This window comes from Entelurus aequoreus, linkage group LG19 (assembly GCF_033978785.1).
Source record: "Entelurus aequoreus isolate RoL-2023_Sb linkage group LG19, RoL_Eaeq_v1.1, whole genome shotgun sequence".
Classification (NCBI taxonomy): Eukaryota; Metazoa; Chordata; class Actinopteri; order Syngnathiformes; family Syngnathidae; genus Entelurus; species Entelurus aequoreus.
In genome coordinates, this window is record NC_084749.1 from 29,904,383 (window position 1) to 29,920,110 (window position 15,728).

The 15,728-nt window shown below is 40.8% G+C and overlaps 2 protein-coding genes across 3 annotated transcripts in view; one reads left to right on the plus strand and one right to left on the minus strand.

Moving 5' to 3' along the window:
- alg6 (ALG6 alpha-1,3-glucosyltransferase) overlaps positions 1 to 15,728 on the plus strand; it is a 106,283-nt gene that overhangs the window by 44,590 nt on the left and 45,965 nt on the right. For both annotated transcript variants that reach the window (XM_062028257.1, XM_062028256.1), the window contains exon 14: positions 11,079 to 11,285. In XM_062028257.1, coding sequence (XP_061884241.1) covers positions 11,079 to 11,276 — 198 coding nt within the window. In that variant the 3' untranslated portion in view covers positions 11,277 to 11,285. The remainder of the gene's footprint in view (positions 1 to 11,078; positions 11,286 to 15,728) is intronic.
- The window catches only part of LOC133635257 (potassium voltage-gated channel subfamily H member 4-like), a 50,681-nt gene continuing 46,633 nt past the window's right edge, over positions 11,681 to 15,728 (minus strand). Inside the window, exon 3 of the transcript XR_009822039.1 lies at positions 11,681 to 11,959. The gene's annotated coding sequence lies outside the window, so the exon portion shown is untranslated. The remainder of the gene's footprint in view (positions 11,960 to 15,728) is intronic.

The following is a 15,728-nucleotide window of genomic DNA, read 5'->3' on the forward strand; positions in this document are numbered from 1 at the left end:
CTCAAGTATGTCTTGCAATAACTTGCGTGTGTCTGCAGAAGCCTCATACTACATGTTTCTGGGCCGGCACGCTGTTAGTATGGAGAAAAATATGATGCGGTGACAGTTTCTAGAGGACACTTAAGGCGGTGCCATCATGGCACGCCCTCGCCACACCGTGATTGGTAGATTCCTTCAGCTCCGCACACAACGCTGTCAAGCGCCATTCATTTAAAACTCGCGGGCCGCACAAACATTAAACTTTCATATTAAGGCGGGGGCCACAAAATAACGTCTTGCGGGCCGCGTGTTTGAGACCCCTGGTATAGACAGTTTATTAAATGCCCGACCAGAGAGGAGAACACTTTGGGTCACTGCTACACTACATTAAGCAAGGCTTTTTCATGCAGTCCCGCGCGCTGCTCTTGGACTATCAGATCACGTGATGGTGCACTTAATCCCTTCATACAGACAGAGACTGTAAGGGCTAAACCTCTTATGAGGACCATTAAGTGTTTCACTGCCGAGTCTATGGACGAGTTGCGTGCATGTTGGGAGACGACAGACTGGGAGGCAATTGGAGCGGCCATGGACAATCTGGACGAGTATACGGACACTGTGACCTCATGCATACAGTTCAATGAGGGGCGCATCATTCCAACGCGCACCAGGGCTTGTTATAACAACGACAAGCCCTGGTTCACATCCAAGCTCCGACTGCTGCGCAAGAAGAAGGAGGCTGCGTGGAGAAGCGGGGACCGGAGTACCTACAGAGAAGCGAAGTACCACTTCAAAAGGGAAGTGGAGAAAGCTAAATCTGTGTACTCTAACCGTCTACAGGAACAGTTCCGCTCCAATGATTCTGCGGCCGTTTGGAGAGGGCTAAGGGCCCTTACGAACTATAAGCCCAAAACCCCCCAGGCCCTGAATGACCGAACTCTCGCCCAGGGCCTCAACACACATTACTGTCATCATGAATGGCCTTCAGCTCATCAAAGCCCTGCTCCCCCCACCATCACCCTCCCCACCAATGCCAGCACTTCATAAAAGGAGGTAAAGGACTCCAAGGATATCACAGGACTCCAAGAACATCATAGGACTGTAAAGGCCCTCTCCATCCGAGAAGAGGATGTACGCCGGCAGTTCTTGAAACTGAATACGCAGAAGGCCCCCGGGCCGGATGGTATCCCCCCCTCCACTCTCAGACACTGTGCGGATCAGCTGGCTCCTGTCTTCACTGACATTTTTAACACCTCTCTTGAGCTATGCCGCGTGCCGTCCTGCTTTAAGACCTCCACCATTGTCCCTGTCCCCAAGAAAGCACGGATCACAGGACTAAATGACTACAGGCCGGTTGCGCTGACGTCTGTGGTCATGAAGTCCTTTGAGCGCTTGGTCCTGCCCCACCTCAAAGACATCACCGCCCCCCTCCTGGACCCACTGCAGTTCGCCTACAGAGCCAACAGGTCTGTGGATGATGCAGTGAACCTGGCCCTCCACTTCATCCTGGAGCATCTGGACTCCCCAGGAACCTACGCTAGGATCCTGTTTGTGGACTTCAGCTCTGCCTTCAACACCATCCTCCCTGGACTGCTACGAGACAAGCTCTACCAGCTCAGCGTGCCCGACTCCCTATGCAGTTGGATCAATGACTTCCTGACAGACCGAAGACAGCACGTGCGGCTGGGGTAGATTGTCTCGGACAGTCGAAACACGAACACTGGTACTCCTCAGGGCTGTGTACTCTCCCCCTGGCTCTTCTCCCTGTATACAAACTGCTGCACCTCCAGTCACCAGTACGTAAAACTGCTCAAGTTTGCGGAGGACACCACCCTCATCGGGCTCATCTCAGATGGCGATGAGTCCGCCTACAGGAGAGAGGTGGACCGGCTGGCGTCCTGGTGCAGCCTCAACAACCTGGAGCTGAACGCCCAGAAAACAGTGGAGATGATCATGGACTTCAGGAAAGTCACAGCCCCACCATCCCCCCTCACCCTGATTGACTCTCCCACCCCCGTCTCCATTGTGGACTCCTTCTGTTTTTTGGCCACCACCATCATCCAAGACCTCAAGTGGGAGCCGACCATCAGCTCCCTCATCAAGAAGGCGCAGCAGAGGATGTACTTCCTGCGGCAGCTGAGGAAACTTAAGGTGCCGACCGAGATGCTGGTGCAGTTTTACTCAGCCATCATCGAGTCCATCCTGACATCCTCCATCACTGTGTGGTTCCCCGGCGCCACAGTCCAGGATAAGCATAGACTGCAGCGCATCATACTTGCTGCTAAGAAGGTGATTGGCTGCAAGCTCTCATCCCTCCAGGACTTGTTCTCCTCTAGGACCAGGAGGCGTGTGGGTCGGATCACAGCTGACTCTTCTCACCCTGGACACAAAATATTCTCCCCTCTCCCCTCAGGCAGGAGACAACGCTCCATCCAGACCCACACCTCCCGCCACCTGAACAGTTTTTTCCCCTCGGCCATCAGGCACATGAACAATAACTCCAAACAGTAGCTCCTTGAATTCCTTCTAAGTCTATAACATGATCTGATAGCTCAGTTACAGCTCTTTTTATTACCAAATATGTGTTATATGTGTTTTATGTTGCACAATTGCACCAAGAAAAATTCCTAGTTTGTAAACCCATTCTCAAACAATGGCAATAAAACTATTCTGATTCTGATTCTGATTCTGAAAATCTTGTTGCATCCCCATCTCCGCATGTGCCCATGTACATACAGGATGACTGTAATATATTTTTTAACATCTTTGTGAACAAAGTGCAAGATATAGGGGCCAATATCACTCCTCTTTTGGATAGTGTGTGCACTTCATAAGCCCCTGTGTGCTCACCATGGTCTTCCTTTACTCCTGTCAGCCTACAGGATGTTTAGGTTTTAGTGGGCAAGATGAAACCCATATCGAGCCCTGTGGACATTGTTCCTCCTCCACTGCTCTTAAATGTTTTTGATGTTGTTGGTTCCTGGGTGGCAACATTGATAAATCTTTCACTTTTAGTCTGGCTCGATCCACAGTTTGTTTTTTTAAATGTCATTTTTAGAAAGCTTAATCTTGATCTGGTGGATCTTATAAATTATCGGCCCTTATAAAATATCCCCTTCATGTCAAAAATCCTGGGAAAAGCGGTAGCTAAGCAGCTAACTTTGTTAATGGAACAGCATGATTTTCATTATAAATATCAATCTGGCTCGAGGTCAATCCACTCCACCGAAACTGATCTTTTGAAAGTTTCCAGTGATGTGACTCTGGTCGCTTCTCTGTTTTGGTTTTAGTAGATTTGACATCTGCCTTTGATACTGAGGATCACAGTATACTGATTAACCGACTCAAATCTGAGATGGGCTTTTCTGGTGCTGTTATCCAGTCCTTTACTTCTCATATAAATTTAAGAAGTTTTCATGTGTAATGTCCGATGTGTCCAACCTGTTATGTGGAGTTGCCCAGGGCTCTGTTCTGGGGCCTGTTTTTTATTTTTGTTGTATCTGATCCCTCTTGGTCGGTTGATCCGTAGTTTTGTAATGTTTACTATTGGCTTCCATCTAAATCATTTGGGTTTTGCCCTCAAAGCCTTCCTGTGTCCAGACTCCTGAGTTTGTAAACAATAACACAAATTATTTTGTAAGAAGAAAAGTAAATGATCGCAAAACCTTTGACAGTTTACATCCTCTTCTCTCTTTTCCACTTTCTTGTTTTTTTCTTTAAGGTACCAGTCTTTATCGCACTTCACTGTCCCCGCCCCCACATGCACACACACGCATCATCATCGTCAGTGGAAGCTATATCGCCTATAGGTGGAGCTCTCTCATTTGCGTGCTATTGGTCTTGCGCGTATTTCACTCATTAAACAAATCACCGAAGCAACAAAATACAAATCAATGCCTTTGTCTAATTGAATTAATCGATTTACTAGATGAAGCATTACAGCCCAAACTGGGACACAGCTGTGGTAAAGATCAGCTTATCAGCGGATCAACAATAAATTTAAAAAAAAGAAGCAAATATTAGCGCAGATTCGATCCCATGATCGGGATCGGGACATCAAGATAGGTACATTCACCCTGACTGAAATTTTAATTCTGGTCCCCTTCAGATTACTTATTGAGCTATTCAACCACTTACAATGTACTGTATCTCCTCCATTGATAAGTTTTTGTGTAATGTTGCAGGTTGCCTATTGAGCACCACTATCCTAGACATTTTGCCTATTGAGGACCCTTATCCTAGACATTATCATTATAAAACTGTTATTCAAACCCCAATGTATTTATGCCACAGCTAATTAACTTTAAAGGAGAGGCTTCAACTGGTGGCTCCAAAGCAGCTACTAGGGCAAATGGTCTCCTTAACAGATTCCAGAAAGAAAACAGTGCTGCTTTGGAAAATCTTGATGACAAACAACAACAAACTCTTTTAAAAGCAAACCATTACAGTTGCAGGCATGAAGGTTGCAGTAGCTTATGTTGACAGCTCTGCAAGAGCAAAGAAAATAGGAACAATTTAATCAGATCTTTGACAGCATAGAGATATTCACCTCACTACATACCCGAAAGCCACCAAAGGGCCGAGCTGGTAAAGCATGCCCCTAGCAGCTTCTGTGGATTACTTCAGAGGGTAGTTTGTCAAGATACTTGAAACAACACAACAGAATAAATATAACCTGAGGGGAAAAGTTAACTTAAAACATTTGTATGTGCGAACAACACTTAAAACCTTTGTATGTATATATATATATATATATATATATATATATATATATATATATATATATATATATATATATATATATATATATATATATATATATATATATATTTTATTGCAATGATTTCACAGTTACGCAAAATCTTGTCCTTTAACATTGCCCCTTTTAACAGAAGTAAACTATAATTCTAGTGAATGTCATGTATGTATATAAAAACTAAAAAAAACACTCCCATCTTGATATTCTTATTAAGTTAAAGGTAAAGTACCAATGATTGTCACACACGCACTCTGTGTGGTGAAATTATCCTCTGCATTTGACCCATCACCCTTAATCACCCCCTGGGAGGTGAGGGGAGCAGTGAGCAGCAGCAGTGAGCAGCAGCAGTGGCCGCGCCCGGGAGTCATTTTGGTGATTTAACCCCCAATTCCAACCCTTGATGCTGAGTGTCATGCAGGAAGGTAATGGGTATAATTTTTATAGTCTTTGGTATGCATAGATATACAGAGAATCATACTGCGGAGATGGCGTGTTTACCTATCCTTATAGTATATATCATATACATATATGTACACATACACTCATGCAATATTGACCTACATTCTGTTTATATACTATCATCTATATCAATTATTATATTAGAGACATCTTCTGGATTTTTTTCTCTAATACTAAATGTTAATATTTCCATTTCTAATATTTAGTACAGGGCTGTGGCCGGGATTTTGTTTTAGGTGCTGCGGTCTCTTTCCAAGTTTTTATCTGTTTATTTGCAGTGGTTCTAAATTTGGTAAATAGATGTACATGTGTGGATTTCAGTTTCTGCTTTATATTTATGCCCAGCATATTTTCTATTTGCACATTCCCTTTTAAGCATAGTAATGATTTCTTCATAATTTTGTACCCCTTCCCAAAAGAGTAACAACACTTGGCAGGTAAACAACACATGCATATGGTTTGCATTCAGTTCACCACATCCCCACTTATAACCTTTAGTAGTTTATCAGTATGTGGAATCAAATTATGGAATGGATTAGGCACAGACAGTTATTATTATTTTCTGTTATTATACATGTCTGAAATAAATAGTTACAATACAACAGATGTGCAATTCAGAGAGCGGTTTCATAAAACAAGCCTTGACGTTCTTCAGAAGTTTAAGAATGTTCTTATAAGTAAAAAAGTGATGCCACTGTGGAGCAATATCTAGAGATCAACAGGAGAGTGTTGCAGTTAAGCCAGTTAAAGAACACCTACAGTACATATCAAGCACAGAAGCTGTAGACCTCCTAAGAGGCATCCCATCCTGCCAGCAGTCAGAGATCTAATTGATCAGGTGAAGGTTCTTGTGATACTGTTGGTAGTTGTTCCTACTTGGTTAACTGATGCTGAGAGGTGCACTGAGGACGTTAACTTTGCGACTGCACGAAACAGAAACCTGAACAATGTGGCAGTTTGTCACATAGTGTTGTGTCGTTCGCGAACGATTCGTTCGAAAGAACGAATCTTTTGAGTGAACGTACTGAACCGAATCACTTCATGAACTGATTCGTTCCTTTCTCAGTTCAGTTGAGCTCCGCTGCGACCATGCCGGTATGAGTGGAACTGGCGCATTCTGTGACTCACTGAACCCTCGACGTCGGCAAACAACGCAGCCAATGAGAGGGCGGGGGGAGGGACTGAGCGAACGATTCGCTCACCACGGATTAACGACATGAATCACTCAGTGAACGTCAACGCTCTCGCTCTCTGCTCTGCTTGCCCCAATGCCGCGAGTGATTCTCCCCCCGTCGCGGGGATATGTTTCATGCCATTGGCATCCGTTCTCCATTCATTCTCCAAGCTAACGGCTAATGTTGACTCAAGCCACATGAAAACAAACACACGTCCCCATTATCTCAACACATAAAGTTAAAGAAAATCCGTGCAGGCTGAGCAGCAGCGACGCGAGGGGGAGGGGCGGAGGGTAACGTGTAGGGCAGGCTGTTTTGAGAAGATTTAAAATAAAAATAATAACTAATGTATGTACACATACATAGGCTATTATTTACACAGTTATTGTAACAAAAATAAATTTCTCGGGGATCAATTCTGATTCATATTATTATTATTATTATTATCCATTCTACTGCAACTGTTGTTGTTGTTGTTTAGTAGCTATCATCATCATTATAATAATGCTGATTTGCAATTAAACTGTACTGCTGCTGCAGAAGTGATTCGGTACACGTACTGAACTGCGGCCACAGTGTGGCGTTGTCAGTCACTGATTCTAGTGATTCGTACAGTCAAAAGAACTGCAGAAGTGATTCGGTTCACGTACTGAACTGCGGCCACAGTGTGGCGTTGTCAGTCACTGATTCTAGTGATTAGTACAGTCAAAAGAACTGCCGATCCCATGAAAACAAGCCACATGAAAACTGTTTTGAGAAGATTTAAAATAAAAATAATAACTAATGTATGTACACATAAATAGGCTATTATTTACACAGTTATTGTAACAAAAATAAATTTCTCCTTGGGGATCAATTCTGATTCATATTATTATTATTATTATTATTATTATCCCTTCTACTGCAACTGTTGTTGTTAGATTAACGCGAGTCCCTACGCAGTGCGCGAATGTCTGCACTGTACTGTCTGTACTACGCACGCCCCCCCCCCCCCAATTTTTTTTTTTTGGGGGGGGGGGGGTGATTCGGTGAACTAATTTTTTGAACGAATCAATTTAAGGAACTGATTCTAGTGATTCAGTACAGTCAAAAGAACTGCCGATCCCATCACTATTGTCACATACACCAAAAAAGGATTGAAGGCTTTGGCTTACTTTGCTTTGACATCAAAAATATTTCCTTACATATAACTGCCGATAAATGACGGATGGTTCTCTTGAAATGTGGGTTCTGCATAATATAAACCTTTTTAAGTTTGTAGCATATTTTTATTGACTACAGTTGCCACTGTATTCAGACCTAACGCACTTGTCACTCAACGTTCTTCCCTCTACGTCCCACAGCATGTTGCAGAAAAAAATAAACAATGATGTTAAACATTGACAAGATTGCTTTTGTGGGAGTCACTTTCGCTGAATTCCTTAGACCTTTTAGGGAAATCTGTCTCAAACAGCTAACATTTAAAAATTGTAGATGTGATTGTACTCTTTTTGGACATTTATGGACCCTTTTATACTGTTTTTCAATTATTTAAAATGGTCATTAATAGTGATGTTCATATCAAGGTTTTATGCTGCCGATTCCGATACCAATCATCTATGAGTGAGATGAGTTGATACTAATACATTTTAACTGTCAAAAGTCAATAATACACAATAACTAAACAAAAACAAAAATTACTTTCTACTACTCTTTTAAATCCTTTGTGTTTTGCCTTCAAAGTCCTCCTGTGTTCAGGGAAATAATTCCTGAGTTTGTAAACGTTACCAAAAAAATTAAAAGCTTTGAAAATATAAACATATCAATCTAATCATTCTAGTATCAATCCTAAAAAGATTTTTGTAAAATAAAAATGTTAACCTAATTATTCCAGTATGGATCATATAGGGCAGAGGTGTCCAAACATTTTCCAGCGAGGGCCACATAGAGAAAAATTGAATGATGCGAGGGCCACTTTTATACATTTTGTATATGAAAAATACTCAAACCAAAAAAATGTAGGTGAACATATGCTAACATTTGAAAAAAACTTCTACATCTTAGCTTTGTGTTATAGACAACAAAGCAATAAAATAATTCATGATTATTTTAATAATGATTTTATTTTTATTTATGCTAACTGTGCTCGAAAGTAAGCTTGTATTTACTAATATTGCTATTGTACCTTCAACTGAAATGCTTTTGAGAGCTTTAGTACACTCAAAAACATATCATGTTTCTCAAGAAATGTGTACACTTTTTTATCATGACAGGACATACAGAAATCCTCAAAGACCTTATACAGTAAGACGCTCAGGCTGTCGGCTATTTTGGTTTTCAGGTCCCATTTTTATGGGATTTGGTCCAGTTTAATTTTTAATAGTTTTTTGTTTTACAAACCCTGTTTCCATATGAGTTGGGAAATTGTGTTAGATGTAAATATAAACAGAATACAATGATTTCAAATCCTTTTCAACCCATATTCAATTGAATGCACTACAAAGACAAGATATTTGATGTTCAAACTCATAAACTTTATATTTTTTTTGCAAATAATAATTAACTTAGAATTTCATGGCTGCAACACGTGCCAAAGTAGTTGGGAAAGGGCATGTTCACCACTGTGTTACATGGCCTTTCCTTTTAACAACACTAAGTAAACGTTTGGGAACTGAGGAGACACATTTTTGAAGCTTCTCAGGTGGAATTCTTTCCCATTCTTGCTTGATGTACAGCTTAAGTTGTTCAACAGTCCGGTGGTCTCCGTTGTGGTATTTTAGGCTTCATAATGCGCCACACATTTTCAATGGGAGACAGGTCTGGACTACAGGCAGGCCAGTCTAGTACCCACACTCTTTTACTACGAAGCCACGTTGATGTAACACGTGGCTTGGCATTGTCTTGCTGAAATAAGCAGGGGCGTTGCTTGGATGGCAACATATGTTGCTCCAAGTATGTATGTATGTATGTATGCATGTATGTACCTTTCAGCATTAATGGCGCCTTCACAGATGTGTAAGTTACCCATGTCTTGGGCACTAATACAACCCCATACCATCACTGATGCTGGCTTTTCAACTTTGCGCCTATAACAATCCGGATGGTTCTTTTCCTCTTTGGTCCAGAGGACACGACGTCCACGACGTCCACAGTTTCCAAAAACAATTTGAAATGTGGACTCGTCAGACCACAGAACACTTTTCCACTTTGTATCAGTCCATCTTAGATGAGCTCAGGCCCAGCGAAGCCGACGGCGTTTCTGGGTGTTGTTGATAAACGGTTTTCGCCTTGCATAGGAGAGTTTTAACTTGCACTTACAGATGTAGCGACCAACTGTAGTTACTGACAGTGGGTTTCTGAAGTGTTCCTGAGCCCATGTGGGGATATCCTTTACACACTGATGTTGCTTGTTGATGCAGTACAGCCTGAGGGATGGAAGGTCACGGGCTTAGCTGCTTACGTGCAGTGATTTCTCCGGATTCTCTGAACCCTTTGATGATATTACAGACCGTAGATGGTGAAATCCCTAAATTTCTTGCAATAGCTGGTTGAGAAAGGTTTTTCTTAAACTGTTCAACAATTTGCTCACGCATTTGTTCACAAAGTGGTGACCCTCGCCCCGTCCTTGTTTGTGAATGACTGAGCATTTCATGGAATCCACTTTTATACCCAATCATGGCACCCACCTGTTCCCAATTTGCCTGTTCACCTGTGGGATGTTCCAAATAAGTATTTGATGAGCATTCCTCAACTTTATCAGTATTTATTGCCACCTTTCCCAACTTCTTTGTCACGTGTTGCTGGCATCAAATTCTAAAGTTAATGATTATTTGCAAAAAAAAAATGTTTATCAGTTTGAACATCAAATATGCTGTCTTTGTAGCATATTCAACTGAATATGGGTTGAAAATGATTTGCAAATCATTGTATTCCGTTTATATTTACATCTAACACAATTTCCCAACTCATATGGAAACGGGGTTTGTAATTTGGGACCTGTTTAGTTTGTCTATAGGGGGCCAATAAAAACCGAGCTCCGGGCCGCAAATGGCCCCCGAGCTGCAGTTTGGACACCCCTGATATAGAGGTACTACCCTTGGTGTCAACACCACCAATTTATGGATCGACCCGCCCTCCTCGTACGTGTCCTGTACTGACTGTGACAATGTTGACACACAAACAGTTCTTATATTAGTAACCTCTCTAGACTCTTATTAATCTATTTGTTCATTTCCCGTTTATAGCTATACATATCAGCTTTGAGACTTGTTGGAACATATCATTATTTTTAATCAGATTAAACAGGGTTGCTGTGGATTAAGTTCAAATAATCACGATTAATATCCATGCATCTATTTTCTACCGCATGTCTCTCACGGGCACTTTTAATATAAATTAATCCACGACGCTAACACTATTTGGACAAAATGTGTTGCCAGGGAGGCTTCAGGGATTTTTGAGTCATTTTGCGCTTCACAGAGTAAAATTACTTTGTGTTTTTTAATCACATTCATAAAGAGGATGGAATAATTTGACACGTTAATTTTGACAGCCCTAAACAAATTCAGACGTAAAATGTATTTTTGCTTCTTCTTGGAGTACTGAATGCTACTTTTTGATGGAAAAGTCAGAATATCAACATAAGTGTAAAAAAATAACCGTCTGTTGAACACTTTTAGATAAACTGTATGATTATTTTTCTACCTTCCCCTCTGTTTGCGTTCCAGTTCTACATCAGTGTCACGGCCATGGCGTGTTTGAGCGCCGCCAACGTAACATTCGACACGCCACCTCATCTGCCCGACTTGTTTCCTGTCCTGGTGTCCACGTTTGCTTTCGTGCATTTCTTGGGAATGTTTATCTACTTCAACGTCATCCAGTTCAACACTTTACCGAGCAGAAAGAGACATAAGAAGAACAAATAATTCCTGCAGGTAACGCGCGCACACACACACACACACACACACACACACACACACACATTTGGACTATTGATTCAGGGGAGCCGCAATGATGCACAAAACAAAGGTGTGTCATTCATCACTATGCACCAGACCTTTAGCTCACTGTCAGTCCATACCCAATGAAATATATAACGTAAATGCATTCCGACTCTTTAACATTTTTAACAGTTTTTTTCTTAATTAAGCTCATTTTAACAATGCGATAATGATGATTTATAGTTGAACTGGACAATCATTGTATTCATGTCTTTTCAAAATGTAAAAAAACTTTCAAATTAAAAACAAACACTCATGTTGTTGAAATATTTAATTAGTTTTAGTGTATAATAATACAAGGATTTACAATGAGGTTTTAGTACTTTGAGTGCAACTGTGCATACAATTTGACGACACATTAAAGATCATGCAGTTGCTTGTGCTCTAAGAGCAAGTTTAAAAAAAAAAATTAGCAGCTCTACTTGTACGTTTTACTAGTTGGTTTTCCCCATTCTATGGTTACAATCACACTTTTCCCCTTTGTCATTACTGGCACCCTTCTGTGGTGGCATTCCACCAAAAATGTATTTTAAAGCAGTTGTGTTCAAAGTGCGGTCCAGGGCCCATTTGCGGCTCAGACCTTGTCTTTTCTTGGGCCGCGGCAAGTTCTATAGAGAAAATAAACACGTCCCGGATTAGAACATTACACAAAAAACAAAGAATAGAACGAACTGGTCCAAATCACACACAAAACAAAATGTCAGACAGCTTGAGCATTTTACTGTATACTCTATAGTCTTTGATAGGCATGTTTACACTTTTTATGCAAGATATGCTAAGTTTTCACAAATGTTTTAGTTGGCATAATAATGACAATATTAGTAAAGAATAATAAGAAGAAATGAAATATAACGGCCATTAGATTAGATATTACACTAATTTGCTGTTACACCTGTAACACAAAGCTAAGATTTTTTGTGCTGATAGTTTAGCATATATTGATTGACCTACATCAGGGGTCCCCAAACTACGGCCCGCGGGTCATATACGGCCCGCCAGTGTCCAAAATCCGGCCCGCGGGAAGTCTAAAGTTTTTATTTAAATTTGTCCTTCCACTTCTATGTTAGCTACCTGTCTTTGTTTATAATGTCTATTTTCTGCTGGATCTACTCTCTATTTTATGCTGCCCTTTTTGTTGCTGCAGCTGTTACATACAGTATACTGTATTATTGTACATAGGGGTGTCCAACTCATTTGAGCTCAGGGGCCGCATGGAGGGAAATCTGCAGACACGCGGGCCGGAATATTAAAATCATGGCATTAAAACTAAAAACTAAAGACAACTTCAGATTGTTTTCTTTGTCTTACTTTATCTTAAAAATAGAACAAACACATTCTGAAAATATAACAATAAAAGTATAGAAAAAAATACCAGGCAGAGGTAAAGTTTAGATCAGTGGTTCCCAAACTACGGCCTGTGGGCCGAATGTGGCCCGCCAGCGTCCAAAATCTGGCCCGTGGGAAGTCTCAAGTTTAAAAAAAAAAGTGTCCCTCCTAATCTATTTTCTACCGCTTGTTACTCTCGGTGTCTCCTAGCCGCTGAGGCAAATCATATTGTCCAAAAATGCTTTTTCCCATGGATAACGTGACATCATCGCACTCGCGCCGCATTGTCGGGCGAGCGTGCGGCAAGTGCGCACTCTTTTAGTGCGTGAGGAAAATCAGAATCAGAATAGTTTTTATTGCCATTGTTTGAGAACGGGTTCACAAACTAGGAATTTTTCTTGGTGCAATCGTGCAACATAAAACACATAACACAGAATGGGTAATATATATATATATATATATATACATATATATATATATATATATATATATATACATATATATATATATATATATATATATATACACACACACACACACACACACACTCTCACACACACACACACACACACACAGCCCGGCCCCCGGCCAAATTTTTTTAACCTAATGCGGCCCCCGAGTAAAAAAGTTTGGGGTGCCCTGACCTACATTGTGTTACTTTTAGTATGTTTAACATACAAAATCTATCAAAGTGGCATTCTTCAACTTTTCTGTATGCGGCCCTCTCTGGAAAAAGTTTGGACACCCCTGCTTTAGACGCTCGTGTAGCTGAGCTCTCGCAAGGAATGCTTGCAAGACGTGACATACAACAAATTACATTTTGTTTAACTTTAGAGCCCAATCGTACAATTGAACTTGAACGACCAAATAATGAGAACACGTGCATATATTTGAGAAAATAACTGCATTTATTTAAAATGTGTACCATTGTAGAGATGGTAAGTGTGTTTGGTGATGGTGATCTAAAACGACTGTTTTCTATGTTGATGTAGCGGAAAACGAGGTTAGTTGTCACACGCGGTATATATCGCCACCAGTGGGCGCTGTCTCTCAAATTGTGTTATGGAAATGTACAAAATAGGGGGCAGAGCTCACTTACATAGTCTTCCGTGGAGTAGGACAGTTGAATTTGAGGTAAGAAGACTGTTTGTGTTTTTCATGTCAAATTGTAAACATCCTCAGTATTTGTTTTCTTGGCTTTTACACAATTTCTTTATACCAAAAAAATTGTCCAATAAAGTGTGGGGGAAAAAGCTGTATTCTAAAATATTAGCTAGCTAAGTAGTTTAACACGGTGATTAGACATGTTGCTAGCCAGAAATTGCATATTGGTTGTCATGTAAACTCATATATACTCACATATACAGTAGGCTGGCTTAAAGATGTTTACTCTTAATGTTCTTCATTTTGTGCCAAGTTTATTCTGTATTTGTCACCTTGTCAGTGTAAACTACTGCCATTTTGCCTTTTTTACAATAAAATTGTGACAACCAAACTAGAGATGTCCGATAATGGCTTTTTTGCCGATTTCCGATATATGGCACTGCCATATTTATTATTCAAGTCACAAAGTGCATTCTTTTTTTTTTTAAAGCCTCAAAACAGCAGCTTGGAATTTGGGACATGCTCTCCCTGAGAGAGCATGAGGAGGTTGAGTTGGGCGGGGTTGGGGGGGCGGGGTTGAGGTGGGGGTTAGGGGGTAGCGGGGGGTGTATATTGTAGCGTCCCGGAAGAGTTAGTGCTGCAAGGGGTGCTGGGTATTTGTTCTGTTGTGTTTATGTTGTGTTACGGTGCGGATGTTCTCCCGAAATGTGTTTGTCATTCTTGTTTGGTGTGGGTTCACAGTGTGGCGCATATTTGTAACAGTGTTAAAGTTGTTTATACGGTAACCCTCAGTGTGACCTGTATGGCTGTTGACCAAGTATGCGTTGCATTCACTTGTGTGTGTGAAAAGTCGTAGATATTATGTGACTGGGCCGGCACACAAAGGCAGTGCCTTTAAGGTTTATTGGCGCTCTGTACTTCTCCCTACGTCCGTGTACACAGCAGCATTTTAAAAAGTCATAACTATTACTTTTTGAAACCGATACCAATAATTTCCGACATTACATTTTAAAGCATTTATCGGCCGATAATATCGGCAGTCAGGATATTATCGGACGTCTCTAAACCAAACCCATAGTGTGTGACAACCAGCATTTACCTTAGTTTTATTACCTCTTTATGACAATAAATAAAATTTAAAAAAGTAAGAGGGATACACATTTCAAGCAAGCACCTCAATCTTCAATTTAATGTACAGTAGGGATGATTATTACCGCCGCATATTTGTATGAATTTGTCCGTCAATTAGTTCGCAACATAGCTCAAAAAGATATAGACGTAAATATCCGAAATACGATAACGAACAAGTGATACGATTTCGGGGGCCGATCTAGACCATTTCTACTCATTACCTTACATTTACATGACAAGGCTCAACCTTCTCTGTGTGTGTGTGTATGCTAGCGGCCCCGCCTCCACCCACAGAGACAAAGGAGTTGATGATTGGCAAGAGGGTTCACGATGTTTATTTTTTTGCTCAAAAAGTTATGGGTGGATTTTCACCAAACTTTGACAAAATGTCAGAAATGTAATAAGGAACGAGTGATTAGATTTTTTGGGGGGGTGATCCGGATCGCCTTTTGGATTCAGAGCTGAGCATGGAGGTCTGTGCTCTGATGTTTGGACCACAAACAATTCACATTCGAGTAAAAAGCGTGACAACTAACCTCTTTCTCCCCAATTAATGTGTCTCAATAGATGGTGCTAGGCCTTTTTGTTATTTTTTTTCACACTGAATCTTTTACAGAAGTTATTTTGTACAAACTTATTTTTTCTAAAAACAAAATAAAAGTTTGCCAACCACCCAGAGTGGACGCCAGCTTTATTATATTACCTTGTTAAAATGATATGATTCCAAGCAGTTTTATGGAAGTCATTTTCCACAAACCTCTCCCGACTTCCCGGCACAGACTGAGCCAATAATGAGAAACAAATTACATTGGCAAA